The 17,957-nt window shown below is 52.2% G+C and overlaps 1 protein-coding gene across 2 annotated transcripts in view; it reads left to right on the plus strand.

Moving 5' to 3' along the window:
* LOC105032943 (E3 ubiquitin-protein ligase IPI1) overlaps positions 1–17,957 on the plus strand; it is a 130,302-nt gene that overhangs the window by 43,437 nt on the left and 68,908 nt on the right. For both annotated transcript variants that reach the window (XM_010907546.4, XM_010907547.4), the window contains one exon: positions 13,647–13,705. In XM_010907546.4, the coding sequence (XP_010905848.2) occupies positions 13,647–13,705 (59 nt within the window). The remainder of the gene's footprint in view (positions 1–13,646; positions 13,706–17,957) is intronic.

Below are 17,957 nucleotides of genomic sequence, written 5' to 3' on the forward strand. Positions count from 1 at the left end.
TTCAACCGCCCGGACTCCTACGGAAGCCGGGCTCCGTCCACGACTTCGACCGCAAGGAGGGCTCCGTCCGGACTCCTACGGGAGCCGGGCTCCGTCACCAACTTCAACCGTCCGGACTCCTACGGGAGCCGGACTCCGTTCACGACTTCGATCGCAAGGAGGACTCCGTCCGGACTCCCACGGGAGCCGGGCTCCGTCACCAACTTCAACCGCCCGGACTCCTATGGGAGTCGGGCTCCGTCCACGACTTCGACCGCAAGGAGGACTCCGTCCGGACTCCTACGGGAGCCGGACTCCGTCACCAACTTCAACCGCTGGTAAGCTCCGTCCGGACTCCTACGGGAGCCGGGCTCCGCACCTGACTTTAACTGCAGGAAGACTCCGCCCGGACTCCTACGGGAGCCGGGCTCCGTCATCAACTTCAACTGCTGGTAAGCTCCGTCCGGGCTCCGCCCCCGGCTGTGATTGAAGGAAGACTCCATCCGAACTCCTGCGAAAGCTGGATTCTGAGCTCTTCTTGGACAGATGGTTAACTACCTCTCTCCGCCAGACACTCCAGTCGGACTTCAGCCGACAGACCTTCGCCCCCTGGCGCGCTGCAGTAACAGCCGCGATTCTGCTCCATTCCCTGCGGCAGATTCCACGCGGCTCCATCACTCCACGACCCTGCTCCACCTCCTGCGACGGATTCCACGCGGCTCCATTACTCCTTGGCAGGCCGTAATAATGGCCACGGTCCTGCTCCACTTCCTACGACGGATACCGCGCGATTCTTCTATCCTCTGGCAGGTCGCGACAACGGACGCCACTCCGCTTTCGTGGCAGACTCCATGTGGCACGCCCCGGTAGTAGCCACGGGTCCACCCCACTACTCTCCGCAACAAACTTTTCCTGACTATGGGCGGCCCACTGCCAGACGGTTACAGGCGTCACCATCAGTTTGTTGCCCCCTCCGCCTATAAAAGGAGAACCCCAGATACGTTATTCCATAAGCTCTCGTTTTTACCTAGAAACTCTGCTAAAATTTCCGTTCGAGCACTCCATTCTTGTTGAGGCAAAGAGCTGACTTGAGCATCGGAGGGTCTTGCCGGAGCAATCCCACCTCCGGTTTAGACTTCTTTTGCAGGTCCCGGCGGCGACCGCGACTCTCTCGACTCCAGCTTCTCCGGCGCAAGCGGATTTTTGCACCAACAGGATTGGCGCTAGAGGAAGGGGCTATGTCTTCTCAGTACCCTTGTTCTTAAAGGAGCGCTCAACGGGACTGCCCCCGGGCGTTTCTTCCGGCGTCCCCTCCTTTCTCCACTCGGTCCTTGCTCGATGCCTTCCCGCAAGGCGTCCACGCGACGATCCACGGCCAGATCTCAGGCTCCGGCCTCACCCCCTGTTTCCCAACCTCTTCCTCGTCCTCCGGCGACGGCGGTCGGCGCGGAGCAGTTTGATCTGCTAGCGCAGCAGGTCAGAGGCCTCACTGAAGTTGTGCAGGCTATGCAGCAGCAGCAGCAGCCGCAGGCATCAGTGCGCCTGGAAAGGGTGTCGCCAGAACACCAGAATCCGACGGCGGGGCGGGCCACTTGGGCCAGTCGTCCCGTCTTTCCTGGGAAAACGAACCCGAGGGTGGAGAGTCCTCAATCGGATCACGACTCCACCCCTGGAAGATCCCTGCCCCCATTCTATCAGAGGACCCTCGAGACTCGAAGTCGAGAGGATTTTCTAGACCGGAGACTCCAAGAGATGAACCGGCGGATTGAAGAACTCCGCCATGCTCCCCCCGCTTATGGTGAAGATATTTGCACTGACCCTCCCTTTTCTCAAATGATCATGCAGGAACCGATCCCACCAAACTTCAAGCTCCCTCAGTTCGAAAGCTACGATGGGACTTCGGATCCGGTTGATCATCTGGAAGCCTTCCGGACGATGATGCTGCTTCACGGCACTCCCGACGCCATTCTATGCCGAGCCTTCCCATCCACCTTGAAGGGAGCGGCGAGAAACTGGTACTCGGCTCTGAAGTCAGGTACCATCTTTTCTTTCGATCAGATGAGCCACCAATTCGTGACCCATTTTGTCAGCAGCCGGCGCCCCCGGAAGGATTCGGAGTCCCTCATCAATATCAAGCAGAGAGAAGGGGAGTCCATCCGGGCCTACATCAACCGTTTCAACGTCGCGGCGCTGGAGGTCCGGAACTTGGACCAATCAGTCGCAATGGCCGCTCTGAAGGGCGGCCTTCAGAAGAATGACCTTTTGTTCTCCCTGGAGAAGAAGTACCCCAGGGATTTTGCTGATTTGTTGGCTCGGGCTGAAGGGTACGCCCGAGCGGAAGAAGCCTTCAAAATGAAGGATGAGGAGGCCGTGAGAGAGCGGCAGGCGGGAGACTCGAGTAAGCCCGCAGTCGAAAAAAGGCCGAGGGAAGCTCGGCCGCGTTCTCGATCCCCTCCTGGGCACAAGCGTGCCCATACTCCGCCAAGGGTACGCAGGCAGAGGAGTCCGGATCATGGGGTTCGGCGGGGCTCTCCACCGGGGAGGTTCCGCAACTACGCCTCCCTCAATGCCTCGAAGACCCAGGTATTGATGGAGGTCAGGGAGCAGTTCCCTAGGCCAGAGAGGATGCGCACACACCCCGGGAAGCGCAACCCCAACAAGTTCTGTCTCTACCACCGCGACCACGGCCACGACACGGAGGAATGCATCCAGCTCCGAGACGAGATCGAGGAGCTCATCCGGCGAGGTCGACTCGACAGGTTCATCCGACGCCGGCCCGAGGGTAGAGAAGATCGGCCAAGGGCCCTGTCGCAACCTGAGCCGTCAAAGAGGGAGGAGCAGCCCGGAGATGGGCCTCCAATCGGGACTATCGACTCCATCGTCGGAGGGCCTCAAGGAGGAACAGACCTCCCACAACCATGGAACCCGGGAAACCTGTAAATGTATCGCTTACGATTTCGCCTTGAATCTAAATTCCTTTCGACTTGGCATGCTCCCCCCGTTTGGCATGGATTTGTCACGACTGGGTATAACCCCTTCAAACAATTAAAACAAAGTTATGTTAGGAACGGGAGGAGAACCTCATCCTAACATAACTAAAATGAAAGTCCGATTACCTTGAGATCGGATTGGGGAGAGGCCTTGCAGCACCCTAGTGTGCCCCCACAGCCATGTCAGGAACAGGAGGAGAACCTCGTCCTGACATGAGCAAAGTCAAAGGCCCGGTTCTTTTAGACCGGATGGGGGGAGAGGCCTTACAACGCCCTAATGTGCCCCTACAGCCATGTCAGGAACAGGAGGAGGACCTCGTCCTGACATGAGCAAAGTCAAAGGTCCGGTTCTTTTAGACCGGATGGAGGGAGAGGCCTTACAACGCCCTAATGTGCCCCCACAGCCATGTCAGGAACATGAGGAGAACCTCGTCCTGACATGGGCAGAGTCGAAGGCCTGATTCTTTTAGACGGGATGGGGGAGAGGCCTTACGACGCCCTAACGTGCCCCCACAGCCATGTCAGGAACAGGAGGAGAACCTCGTCCTGACATGAGCAAAGTCGAAGGTCCGGTTCTTTTAGACCGGATGGGGGGAGAGACCCTTGCAATGGCCCTTATGTGCCCTCGCAGCCCCGTTGGGAACAGGAGGAGAACCTTGCCCTGACAGTGACGAAGCCCGGCCGCCCGACAAGATCGGATAAAGGGGAAACGCCCCTCAGCGGCACCTTCACACTCCTACGTAACCCCGCAAAAGGCGAGGGGGGGGCCCTCACTCTGAGAAGAGGAGAGAAATTAAAGAGGAAGAGCGACGAGCAACGTCGGAAATAGATGAAGGACAAACCATGCCAAAGACCTAAGGAACCTCGTCCCAACAAAGATGGGAAGTTCCTACCAAACACCCCCGGCCTCTAAGAAGGCTCTCGATACAGGTCAAGAAGACAGCGACGTCTCCAAAGCAACGCGGAGTTCGGACCACCAAGCTCGAGCCTGCGGCCGTGAACAACGAGGAAAGCAAACCAGCGCATCGACGACTGGGTACCCCCCAACGACGTCAACATCGGACAAGTCGAACGACAGGAGAAGTTCGGCGGACGACAATTTAATACAATATGCTGGCGAGGTAACACAAAATCCCCTTTTCATTCCATTTGCGAAATATACACCACAAAGTCCAGAAGGCCAAAGGAAGAAAAGCAAAACGACAAAAGGGAAAATGTATAAATGAAAAGACAGAAGGACAAAAAGAGCCCTAGGGAAGCTCTGCTCCTTCCGATCTAGGATTATCTGCTCCACCCCTCATCCAGGACTGCCTTAGATTCTCAATTTCTTCTTCCAGCTCTCTCCTTTTTAGCAGTGCGTCCTGGAGCGCCCGATGAAGTCGCTGGCTCTCAGTCTCCGCTCTCGACGCCTCTTTCTTAGGACCTCAGATTCCGCCTCCGCGTCCGTGACGGCCTGCTGCTCGTATGCCAGCTGGATCTTCAATTGCTGCAGCTCAGCCGTCCTTTCCCCAAAGGCGACAGAAAGTCCTTCGACGGTTCCTTTCAGGGACGAGTTCACTGGAATCCCGGGCAGAAGTCAGCTTCCTGTCAGCCAGCTGCCTCTGAAGACGGGCGACTTCGTCGGTCGCCATCCTGAGTCTCCCTTTATATTCCTCTACCTGCCTGCGCCAACTGGCCCGATGCACGTCGTAGCTCACCTCGGCATCCTGAAGCTGCTGCTGAAGGTCGGAGACCTTCTTCGACCACTCCCGGTCGCCGTCAGCCCGGGCCAAGAGCCGGGACGAACTTCCTCCCAGCTGGTCGATCTTCTCCATCGCAGCCGACAGTTCCACCCTGAGAGCGCTAATCTTGGCAGCTTGAGCCCAAATTCGGCCGCTGGCGCTCTTCTTGCATTCCTTAAGCTCCTTCGCGAAGTCCGCCTTCCTCCGGCTATACTCCATGATCCCCTTCACGTGGAGATTCCGAAAGTGGGTGGCCTCCGCGGTAGCTTCAGAATGACCCTCCCTCAATCTGCGAAGCTCGCCTTCCATCTTCTTTGACCTTTTTGTCAAGTGAAGGACTTCCTTCTTCAGCCGCTGGATCGTCGACTTCAGCGGAATCCCCAGGGGCAGGAGAAGTGCTTCTGCAAGACACTGCCATCGGAAGGCAAAAGCGTCAAGACACGACTCGCCACAGAAAGAAAGGCAGAGAGAAGAAAGGGAGGAGGGAGAAGCCACCCACGACAAGAAATTCAACTTTATTGATTGGATGATTCTTGAAGACAAAAAGGAAAAAAAATTGCAGTAAAATAAAAATACAAGGTCGGAGGTCTCAGACCTCAGGGGCAGGGGTTGGAGAACTCGGCGTCCCTAGAAGGGAGGCTGCGGCAGCAGTGGTAACGGGTGAGGGACCGGCCTCGTCTTCAGACTCCTCACCCAGGAAGCTGAGGTCGAGCTCTGGAAATTTACTGGCCACCTTCTCCTGGCAGAGCTCGAACCCCTTGATGAACGCCTCCTGGCCGAATTGAACGTTCAGGTCCCTCATCTTCGCGGAGGTCTTGAATTCCTCTACCGCAAGGACCCTGGCCTCCGAGACCAGGATTGGAATCTGCTCAGCCAAGTTGGCGACCTCGGCCTCCGCCTTTCTCACCGTCTCCTCTAAGGTCTGCTTCTCCTCCTCCCGGGCTTGTTTCTCTCTTTTCAGGGCCTCTTGGAGGGCGACTACTTCGGCTGTCTTTTCTTTGAGGCGAGCGACCTCGGCCCGACAGCGCTCCTCCACCTGAACGGCGTCTCTCCTCGCCCGGTTCGTCACCTCGATATTGGCGAGGAGCTGGTGCCCAATCTGCAAGGGCGACAAGGGGATCAGAACAAGGGCCGAATGGCCGGTTAAAAGAAGATTTGTTTACCTCGAGGAAGGATCCTAGGGAGTCCTAGACCCGCTGCTCAGGATCGGCGCGGTCGATCCTCTCGACGACTTCGGGCAGGATGCAGCCGTCGATCAACCGCCTGATCAAGTCCTTGTCGTTAAAGGGATTCTCCGGCTCCTCTTCGGAGCAGAGGGACTCGTCCGCGGTGGCTCGGCGACTACTCACCCTGCGGGCCACCGACTTCCTTCTCTTCCCCCTCTCGACTACGGGCGCCTCCATGGGGCGGACCCCCGAAACGGGAGCCCCAATCGGTGGACTCCTCGAAGAAGCCCGGGGGGCCGTAGGTTCAGCGTCCGAGGGAATGTCGATCGCTGGAGCCGCCTGGACGGGCGCGGCCAAGCTCGACTCCTCCGCCCTGGCCCTCTTTGCCGATTCGGAGGCCGCGGCACCCTTTCTTTTGTGGGCCTTCAGGCCCCTGGCGAGCATCCGTACTGCTTCGGCGTCCATTTCTTAAAAAAAAAAAAAAAAAAAGAGAGAAGGAGAAAGAGGAGAGAGATCAGAAATCAGTAATAGAATGAAAAAGGAGTGGCACAAAAAAAAAAGAGGAAAGAGAGAAAGAAGAAGGACAGGAGAAAAAGAAGAGAAAGGAAAAGATGAAGTACTCGCAGGATCCTGGGGGCTCAGGCCAATGTTGAACAAAAATTGCTCCCTCAGAAGGTTGGGAAGGGAAGGGGCGGAATAGGCGAGAAGCTTCCGGACAGCCTGGAGGTCATCCTCCCCAGGCTGGGGGCCCGGCGGACAGAATCCCTCAGAGAGCCCCAAGGGGGCAGGCCCAGCCTCAGGGTCGGGCAGTGGACGAAGAGGTATTTCTCCTTCCAGTTGTGGATTGAAGAGGGGGCACCTTTCAGCAACCCCTTCTTGCCGAACTGAGGGGAGAAATACCACCAGTCCTTCGCCGAAGGATGATGCTTGACGGTATAGAAGTACCTAAACAGAGAGAGGGACGGTTGGACCTCGACTACATGGCAAAGGGAGAGAAACCCTATCAAAAACCTAAAAGAATTCGGAGCAACAGAAGCCAAAGAGATGTCTAAGAAGCGGAAGAGGGCGACAACAAAGGACGGAAGCAGAACCCGGAGTCCGGCACGGAATGCCTCCTGATACAGGCAAAAACGACCGGGTGGGGGAGTGCTAGCCCGGTCGGAGGGGCCAGACAGCTCCAGATCGTACTCCGGAGGAACTCCATACTGAACCCTTATCAGAAGGAGTTCATCCGGAGTCAGGGAGCATGGAATGGCGCCCGGTGCAAAAACCGTGCGAAGCCCAGCCCCAGATGCGAGTTCATCTACAGAACGAGGGACCTGGGGGGTTGAGGCGGAAGAACTCCGGAACCGCTGGGAGTGGAAGAGCCGGAAGACATTTCGAATAACTTCGAATGAAGACTCTAAAGATCTCAAAGAAGACGGACAGGACAAAGGACGGTAGGCCAGAGGAGACTAACTCAAAGGAATACAACAGAAAAAAAAAAAAACGGCAAAGAAAAGGCCCCTAAGTGGCGGGAAGAAAGATGAAGGTTCTGGGACTAATCTAGATCGCTCAGAGGGATGCAGAGGGGCGAGGACAGGGACGACTCGAAGGGCGCTTATGGCCCGAGAAGACGCCAACCGAAACGGGGCTCTCGAAGGAAGGGTAGATACTGGTAGAACTCTGGAGCGGAATAGGGCCCCTAAAGGTGGAAGGACGGGTTTAAATAGACCCTGGGATCCGGTGCCATAATGATCGCGAATCCCCCCAGGCCGGCCCGCGCTCGACACGTGTCTCACTCGCCGCGGCAGGCGGCTAAAAGCGGCTGACGGTTGGCAGGCCCATTATTGCGCCGTACCTGGGCCAGTGTACCAGCGGGAATTTCGAAGGGTCCCTTCGTATCGCCCTGATTCGAAAAGACTCCAGCACGCGCACATTTAATGCCAAAATATCTGGGGGCGGTCGTGCGCAGGATTCGAGGGGACAACTTCGGCTATGCCAATCTCTCTGTACTTCCTTCATTCGAAATTCAAACTCGGAAGTAGGGGGATTGGTGTTGGGTATAAAATACCCACAGTCGAAGTTCTCAGCGGGATTGATCCTTGCAGGCTCCGTCCCCGACTTCAACCACAGGAAGCTCCATCCGGACTCCTACGGGAGTCGGGCTCCGTCCACGACTTCGACCGTAAGGAGGACTCCGCCCGGACTCCTACGGGAGCCGGGCTCCGTCCACGACTTCGACCGTAAGGAGGACTCCGCCCGGACTCCTACGGGAGTCGGGCTCCGTCACCAACTTCAACCGCTGGTAAGCTCCGTCCGGACTCCTACGGGAGCCGGGCTCCGCACCTGACTTTAACTGCAGGAAGACTCCGCCCGGACTCCTACGGGAGCCGGGCTCCGTCCGCGACTTCGACCGCAAGGAGGACTCCGTCCGGACTCCTACGGGAGCCGGGCTCCATCACCAACTTTAACCGCCCGGACTCCTACGGGAGCCGGGCTCCGTCCACGACTTCGACCGCAAGGAGGGCTCCGCCTGGACTCCTACGGGAGTCGGGCTCCGTCACCAACTTCAACCGCTGGTAAGCTCCGTCCGGACTCCTACGGGAGCCGGGCTCCGCACCTGACTTTAACTGCAGGAAGACTCCGCCTGGACTCCTACGGGAGCCGGGCTCCGTCCACGACTCGACCGCAAGGACTCCGCCCGGACTCCCACGGGAGCCGGGCTCCGTCACCAACTTCAACCGCCCGGACTCCTACGGGAGCCGGGCTCCGTCCACGACTTCGATCGCAAGGAGGGCTCCGCCCGGACTCCTACGGGAGTCGGGCTCCGTCACCAACTTCAACCGCCCGGACTCCTACGGGAGCCGAGCTCCGTTCACGACTTCGACCGTAAGGAGGACTCTTCCCGGACTCCTACGGGAGCCGGGCTCCGTCACCAACTTCAATCGCTGGTAAGCTCCGTCCGGACTCCTACGGGAGCTGGGCTCCGCACCTGACTTTAACTGCAGGAAGACTCCGCCCGGACTCCTACGGGAGCCAGGCTCCGTCCACGACTTCGACCGTAAGGACTCCGCCCGGACTCCTACGGGAGCCAGGCTCCGTCACCAACTTCAACCGCTGGTAAGCTCCGTCCGGACTCCTACGGGAGCCGGGCTCCGCACCTGACTTTAACTGCAGGAAGACTCCGCCGGACTCCTACGGGAGTCGGGCTCCGTCCACGACTTCGACCGCAAGGAGGACTCCACCTGGACTCCCACGGGAGTCGGGCTCCGTCACCAACTTCAACCGCCCGGACTCCTACGGGAGCCGGGCTCCGTCCACGACTTCGACCGCAAGGAGGGCTCCGCCCGGACTCCTACGGGAGCCGGGCTCCGTCACCAACTTCAACCGCCCGGACTCTTACGGGAGTCGGGCTCCGTCCACGACTTCAACCGCAAGGAGGGCTCTGCCCGGACTCTTACGGGAGTCGGGCTCCGTCACCAACTTCAACCGCCCGGACTCCTACGGGAGCCGGACTCCGTTCACGACTTCGACCGCAAGGAGGACTCTGCCCGGACTCCCACGGGAGCCGGGCTCCGTCACCAACTTCAACCGCCCGGACTCCTACGGGAGCCGGGCTCCGTCCACGACTTCGACCGCAAGGAGGACTCCGCTCGGACTCCTACGGGAGCCGGGCTCCGTCACCAACTTCAACCGCTGGTAAGCTCCGTCCGGACTCCTACGGGAGCCGGGCTCCGCACCTGACTTTAACTGCAGGAAGACTCCGCCCGGACTCCTACGGGAGTCGGGCTCCGTCACCAACTTCAACTGCTGGTAAGCTCCGCTCGGGCTCCTACGGGAGCCGGGCTCTGCCCCCGGCTGTGACTGAAGGAAGACTCCATCTGAACTCCTGCGAAAGCTGGATTCCGAGCTCCTCTTGGACAGATGGCTAACTACCTCTCTCCGCCAGACACTCCAGTCGGACTTCAGCCGACAGACCTTCGCCCCCTGGCGCGCTGCAGTAACAGCCGCGATTCTGCTCCATTCCCTGCGGCAGATTTCACGCGGTTCCATCACTCCACGACCCTGCTCCACCTCCTGCGACGGATTCCACGCGGCTCCATCACTCCTTGGCAGGCCGTAATAATGGCCACGGTCCTGCTCCACTTCCTGCGACGGATACCGTGCGATTCTTCTATCCTCTGGCAGGTCGCGACAACGGACGCCGCTCCGCTTCTCGTGGCAGACTCCACGTGGCACGCCCCGGTAATAGCCACGGGTCCACCCCACTACTCTCCGCAACAAACTTTTCCTGATTATGGGCGGCCCACTGCCAGACGGTTACAGGCGTCACCATCAGTTTGTTGCCCCCTCCGCCTATAAAAGGGGAACCCCAGATACGTTATTCCATAAGTCTCGTTTTTACCTAGAAACTCTACTAAAATTTCCGTTCGAGCACTCCATTCTTGTTGAGGCAGAGAGCTGACTTGAGCGTCGGAGGGTCTTGCCGGAGCAACTCCACCTTCGGTTTAGACTTCTTTTGCAGGTTCCGACGGCGACCGCGACTCCCTCGACTCCAGCTTCTCCGGCGCAAGCGGATTTTTGCACCAACAGACTCCATAATGATTTGTTTGAAAGTCAAGTTCTGCAGACTCAGCTCTTTATGGATTGCTATATATAGAGGCACTTGAATCACTCAGTCACGAGGTGAAGTACACTTGGACTATCTCAACCAAGGTTGGCGGAACCAGTACCGATGGTCGGATCGACCGGCCGGTGGTACGGTGCGGCACGCCTCTGTTCCGTTCCGAACTGAGGCGAACCGACGAAGGAAAACACGGACGAACTGGGGAAGAAAAAGAGAAAAAGAGAGAAATAGAGAGAGAGAGGGAGGGAGGAAGAAAAAGAGGGAGGGGAATCCGCCAGAGGGCAGCCGTGACCGTCGGGCGGCGGAAAGGGCTCCCGCGGCTCTGCGCGGGGAACAGGGGCGATACGCCCCTGTTTCTCGGGGCTTTTTTTTTAAAAAGCCTTTTCAAAGTGAAGCCGGCAAAACCCTTGCCGGCTTCACTGAAGTGAAGCCGGCAAAACCCATGCCGACTTCACTTTGAAAAGGCTTTTTTAAAAAAAAAAGTCCCGAGAAACAGGGCCGGATCGCCTCTGTTCCCCGCGCGGAGCCGCGGGAGCCCTTTTCGCCACCCGACGGCCACGATTGCCCTCCGGCGGATTCCCCTCCCTCTTTTTCTTCCTCCCTCCCTCTCTCTCTCTTTTTCTCTTTTTCTTCTCCGGCACCGGCATGTGCCGTTTTGCATGCCGGAACCGTCTCGGTTCTCCGCCGGGACGGTTCGGCACGTCCCGTACCGGACGGTTCAATCCGGTACGGCAATCCTTGATCTCAACCTTTGGTTTTTATATACCTTAAAATAAGAAAATAGGAAACCAAAATATCCTAGAGTTTTACTTATTCAAGAACAATTATTGAACTGTCAAAAATTAAAATCTATAGATATAGCAACTATCCTATTTTTGTTTAAACATTTTGACAAGAAAATGATAGATAATCTGTGGTTTTTTGCCCACAGCACTTATTATGAAGCTCAATATTAGTGATGTCTGATCAAGAAGTTATACTGCTAATCACCAATGTTCCTTTGGTTGCAACTAAGATCATATCAACAAATTTTCTGTTATCATTTAAAATCTGATGGCAACTTCAACTAGTTGAACATTTAAGGTATGTCTAATCCTGTATAAGAGATGCTTGGTATCAACCTTCTGATCTTATTCTAGACATGGAAAGAGTCTAGATGAGGGCCTAAGGTAATTTGATATAGAGAACTGTATCTGGCACAAATTCAAGCCATGGTGCTGAAAAGAAATGTGATTTTCTTTGGCAATTTTGTGAAAAATTGTGTGAGGACAAATAACCTGTGCCATGACCTTTATTAATGTTAAAAAGTATTATGATAAAAACCACGATAGCATACTTAAACAGAGTTGAGAAAGAAAAGCATATTGAATGGGTGTATTAGTCAAATGATAATGATGTCTATGTAGAGATTACTTGTGATGAGACTAGAGATATTTATGGCAAATTAATGTTCATGGGGAATTAGATTTCATATTTAAGGAGAAGGACATATGGTGCATATATTTGTGAATAAGTTTTTGTTGATTGATGAGATTGGAGAAAGTTAAATAGGTCTTCCCAAAGAGGAGTCTGAGATATTAAACACTTCTAGGAAGAAATTGGATGCATGGAATGGCAATTTAGCAAGATTGCACAAGGAGACTAGAACTAACAGGATCTTTCTTTATCGGCTTTCTCATATGTGAGGTTGAGTTCCATTTAATGTAGAGGTTGATATAGATGCAAAGTAAAGAAGAAATTAGTGTTTAATCATAAAGGACTAAAAACAGACTTGATAACCTGCTATGCATGCATCAAATAAGCTTTTATGATAAGCTAATACTACCAAGTTGAAAGCTTATTTGCTATTATCACGTTCCATGTCTCACTGGATCACATTGTTCTGCATCTTGCATCATATCAGTGTAGCTAAATCAGAAAATGCAACTATAAAATCTTTTTCAACTCATATTTTCTTTTAAGTATGGCACTGGATGTAAGTATAGGTTTATTGTAACATACAATTCCAATCATAGGGTGGCATGTCTCAGGGATGTGGGTGTAAATTGGCTGTTGTAGCCTTTGGTCGTAGTCTTCCTTCGCCGGGACTACAGCTAGATTGACCTGAATACATGCTAAGAGGAATGGAAGAAAACAAAGGGGGAGGGCAGGGGTTGGGGGTGGGGGTGATTTGAAAAAACCAGGGTGTGTGAGGTGACACATAGACCTCAAGACAGAAAGCATGTAAGCTTCATAAGTTTTCCTTTATATAAACAAATATATGAGAAAGAAATGGATTTAAGATGTCTCGTGTTTCCTCTTACTGACTAAATGTGAAAATTATATCAAAATGTCGCAAATTTTAGGTTACTGTCAGCACTATTTCTGTGTAAAGCTCGAAGTGCATGGAGAATTTCTTGGCAGACTCAAGTTAGGCCTTGTAATCCGCACACAATGTCGTGCAAAAAGGAATAAGGTTGCCTCTTGTGATGTATTGAAAACCTACTGTACATATGGGTCTGACTAGGGCATCCTATAAAGTGCAAGGTGTTGCCAAACATGAGCCTCTTCTTCCAATATCCATGCTCCACATCATATTGTAAAAGCCCTGAGCTATATTGCATGTACCCTGAGCCTTTAGGCACTTTTGGAGAGCAAAACCTTGAGGTGTAAGACAAGATACACCTAAAATAAGGATTTTTTTTCCCTCAAACGACAATAACTAGTTATAGTCACCATTTCAGGAAGAGGTGAGTGATGGGCTTCAAGTTTTAGCCTGCTCTTGCTGTGCGGAGAGCAAATGTAACAATTCTTGTTACTTTGAGCGACTAAGTGGTTATGGGTTGAAATAAGGAAGTTACATAGAGATTTGGATACCTTGTAAAGTAATTCAAAGGCTCAAATTTGATTCTTTTTGTTATAACCAACCCTAAGATGAATTCCTTCCTTGGGCCTGGTTATCTAGGCTGAAATCTGAATCTCAAGACAACTACCAGAATCCAAGACTGCAATTATGTGGGCAACCATTAGGAAAATCATGTTGGATAAACCTATTGACACTCTTGTGTGCAATCAGTTTTTAGTTATGTGGTTTTTGCATTGACTTGCTTATCAATGATGAAATTAGAAATATCATCTTCCAATTTTTTGCACTTTTTAGACTTTACATAACTTTGGCATCAATGTAAATATTTTTTTGCAGCCGTTTGGATTTCAGTGGTGTCCTTTCCGTGGTTTTACACAACTTGCATCATTATTTGAGTAAGCTTGTTTCTCAACCATGATTGCATCTTCTTTGTTCTTTTATCTTCTTTTTTAATTACTTTCGGGCCAAATGGGCTTATTTTGCATTGAGCTATTTAAGACTTGTGTTTAATATTTGTATTGTACATCGTACATTATCTATTACTGCAATTTGCTTTATTAGTTGCCATTATCTGCACTGATTTGTGTATGTTGAGAAACTTATTGGTGATAGCTTGAATGTTAGTGAATTTATAATAGCCTTGAGTTTCTGTTGTGTAACAGTATCACAAGTTTCTTGATATGCAGGAATGCTGATTTAGAATATTTTGATTTGTGTGTATTTAAAATTGATTCTTTCATTTCTGTTCCTCACCTTTATGCTTTGATGCACATATGACCTTTTGATCTTCTCTTCTTGTCTGGTAATTTAATTTGTGCCAGTTGTTGGCTATTTCATTTTCGTGAGGGATATGCTGGGCATTTGCGGAGACTTTGCATGGTTATATTCTCATTGTGCTTTTATCATTTAATTTTGTTATTACTTACTATGTGTTTTACATGGCTATATCTCACATATGTAGATCTCTAGTTTTCCATTTTAACAAGGATCATTCTCCCACAAGTTATGTTCAGTTCTATCTAGGTTTTGTTTTGACTCTGGTCATGAGAATCAACCTTGAACTTTGCCCTCTCTAAATTAGCTGTCACAACTCTGTTATCTTCATAAATGAAAACAAATGTTTTGCTAGGACGGTCAGATTCCTAAGATTGTTTCCTTTCAGTTTTGCCTTTGTTCCTACGTAGTTTCTGATAGAATCTGTTTTTCGCTACAAAACACTTCTGCTTTTTTCAGCTTTTCAGTGGATGTACTTTTTGCCTCCTAAATTATTATTCAGGTGTTTAATTGGTAATTGTTTAGCACATCCACCAATTAAACATGGAAAACACAAGTTGTTTTTGTTTCTCCATTGGTGTTATCTTGAAGTTAGCAGTGGAGTTATCTCCCTTTGCGTAATGAATGTAGGACTCCAAACATGATCTACAAATATGTTCATTAGCAGGTGTTTCCTTCTCTGCTCGTCCCTACCATCCATTATTGGATATATTGCCTTTTCTAGGGTTGAAACCGTATCAGATATGGGTTAGATACTGGTATATCCATATCCATATTTGTTTGTTTGATGAATACAGATATAGATACGTATATTAGTTGGATGAAAAAAATTTATATCCATTTTAAACTGATGTGGTTGCAAATCAGATATTAGAAGAATGGATACAAATATGGATTTAAGCTCGATAATTAAACTTTTTGACCATGGAATCAAAGATATTACTAAGGGGATGGTAAATCAAATTAATAGCATTTAAATATGGTTATATATTTCTCTTAAAAATTCATTAGTGTTATACAAAATTAAATAGGGTTACAAATAAAATTGGATATTTAGATATAGATTGGGTAGTTATTTGTTCATATCTGTTGGTGCAAAAATCCGCCTGCGTCGGAGAAGCTGGAGTCGAGGGAGTCGCGGTCGCCGTCGGGACCTGCAAAAGAAGTCTAAACCGGAGGTGGGGTTGCTCCGGCAAGACCCTCCGATGCTCAAGTCAGTTCTCTGCCTCAACAAGAATGGAGTGCTCGAACGGAAATTTTAGCAGAGTTTTGAGATAGAATTTTGAGCTTAGAGAATAACGTATCTAGGGTCCCCCTTTTATAGGCGGAGGGGGCAACAGACTGATAGCGATGTCTGTAACTGTCTGGCAGTGGGCTGCCCAGGATCAGGAGTTTGTTGCGAAGAGTAGTGGAGTGGGATCGTGGCCACCGCCGGGACATGTCACGTGGAGTCTGTTGCGGGTGGTGGAACGGCGTTCGTTGTCGCGACTTGCCAGGGGGTGGAGGAATCGTGCGGTATCCGTCGCAGGGAGTGGAGCAGAATCGTGATCATTATGGCGATCTGCCAGGGAGTGATGGAGCCGCGCGGAATCCGTCGCAGGAAGTGGAGCAGTGTCGTGGCCGTTACTGTGGCCTGTCAGGGAGTGATGGAGCCACGCGAAATCTGTTGTAGGTGGAGCAGAGTCGTGGCTGTTGCTGCGGCCTGCCAGGGGGTCCAGGCCTGTCGGTCGAAGTTCGGCTGGAGTGTCAGGCGGAGAGAGGTGGCTAGCTACCCTTCTGAGAGGAGCTCGGAGTCCGGACGCAGTTCACTTGCAATTGGCGTCGGGGGCGAAGTCTGGCTCCCGTAGGAGTCGGGACGAAGCTTACCAGCAGTTGAAGTCGCGGACGAAGTCTGGCTCCCGTAGGAGTCCAGACGAAGTTCACCTGCAGTAAAAGTCGGGGACGAAGTCCGGCTCCTGTAGGAGCTCGGGTGGTGCAATGGGAGTTCGCCGTCGGAGGAGTACTGTGGAAATCCGGCTGATGCAAGCAGGTGGACGAATACAAAGGGAGGCTCAGGATGGCGACCGACGAAGTTGCCCGCCTTCAAGGGCAGCTAGCTGGAGGGGCTCAGCTTGCTTCCGCTCGGGATTCCAGCGAACTCCAATCCTTGAGAAGAACCGCAGAAGAGCTATCTGTCGCCTTTGGGGAGGGGAAGGTCGAGCTGCAGCAGTTGAAGATTCAGCTGGTATGCGAGCAGCAGGCCGTTAAGGACGCGGAGGCGGAATCCGAGGTCCTGAGAAAAAGGCGTCGAGAGGCGGAGAACGAAAGCCAGCGATTTCACCGAAGATACATGGAGATATTAATGAGGGAGAGGGAATTGGAAGCAGAAGTCGAAAGTTTAAGGCGCTCCCTGGTGAGGGTCGAAGCCGAAAGTTCGAGGTCGGAGGAAGCCGGGCCCCCTTAGGTCTTTTTTTTCTTTCGTCCTTCTATATGTCTCCTTTTGCCGCTTGTTTGTTTGTTGGTGTCGTTTCTTTTTCTTTTTGATGTCGGTGTCGTCTAGAGGTTCTTAGTCGTCGCCGCACCGGCTTGCTTGTCTTGTCATCTTTCTTCTTCAGTCTCAAGGGCTCTGTAGTGTATATTTCGTGAATGAAATGAAAAGGAGATTTTGTGTTACCTCGTCCGCGCATTGTATTAAATTGTCGTCCGCCGAACTTCCTTTGTCTGTTGACTTGTTCGACGTCGACGTCGCTTGGAGGTGCCCAGTCGTCGCCACGCCAATTTGCTTTTCTTGTCGTCCATGGCCGTAGGCTCGAGCTCGGTGGTCCGAACTTCGCATTACCTCGAAGGGGTCATTATTTTCTTGACCTGTGTCGAGAGCCTTCTTAGAGGTCGGGAATGTTTGGCAGGAACTTCCCGTCTTTGTTGAGACGAGGTTCCCTAAGTCCTTGGTGTGGTTTGTTTTTCATCTGTTGCCGATGTAATTCGTCGCTTTCCCTTTTAATTTTTCTCCTCTTTTCTGAGTGAGGGTCCTCCCCTTGCCTTTTGTGGGGTCGCGTAGAAGTGTAGAGGTGCCATTGAGGGGATTTTTCTCTTTATCCAATTTTGTTGGTCGACTGGGTTTTTGTCATCGTCAGGGCGAGGTTCTCTTTCTGTTCTTGACGTAGTCGATCTCAGCTCAGGTTAGGACGAGGTTCTCCTCCTGTTCCTAACGGGGCTGTGGGGGCGCATAAGGGCCGTTGCAAGGGCCTCTCCCCCCATCCGGTCTAAAAGAACCGGGCCTTTGACTTTGCTCATGTCAGGACGAGATTCTTCTCCTGTTCCCAACATGGCTGTGGGGGCACATTAGGGCGTTGTAGGGCCTCTCCCCCCATCCGGTCTCAAAGAACCGGGCCTTTGACTTTGCTCATGTTAGGATGAGGTTCTCCTCCTGTTCCTAACATGGCTGTGGGGGCACATAAGGGTGTTGTAAGGCCTCTCTCCCCATCCGGTCTAAAAGAACTGAGCCTTTGACTTTGCTCATGTTAGGACGAGGTTCTCCTTCTGTTTCTAACATGGCCATGGGGGCACCTAAGGGCCGTTATATGGGCCTCTCCCCCGATCCGATCTTAAAATAATCGGACTTTCATTTTGCTCATGTTAGGACGAGGTTCTCCTTCTGTTCCTAACATAGCCATGGGGGCACCTAAGGACCGTTATATGGGCTTCTCCCCCGATCCGATCTTAAAATAATCGGACTTTCATTTTGCTCATGTTAGGACGAGGTTCTCCTCCTATTCCTAATCATGACCCTGTTTTGATTGTTTGAAGGGGTAATCCCCAGTCGTAAGTCCATGCCAAAAGGGAAAGACATGCAATGTCGAAAGAAATTTTGATTCAAAGCAAAGTCGTTAGTAA

This window comes from Elaeis guineensis, chromosome 8 (genome assembly GCF_000442705.2).
Source record: "Elaeis guineensis isolate ETL-2024a chromosome 8, EG11, whole genome shotgun sequence".
In the NCBI taxonomy this organism is placed as follows: Eukaryota; Viridiplantae; Streptophyta; class Magnoliopsida; order Arecales; family Arecaceae; genus Elaeis; species Elaeis guineensis.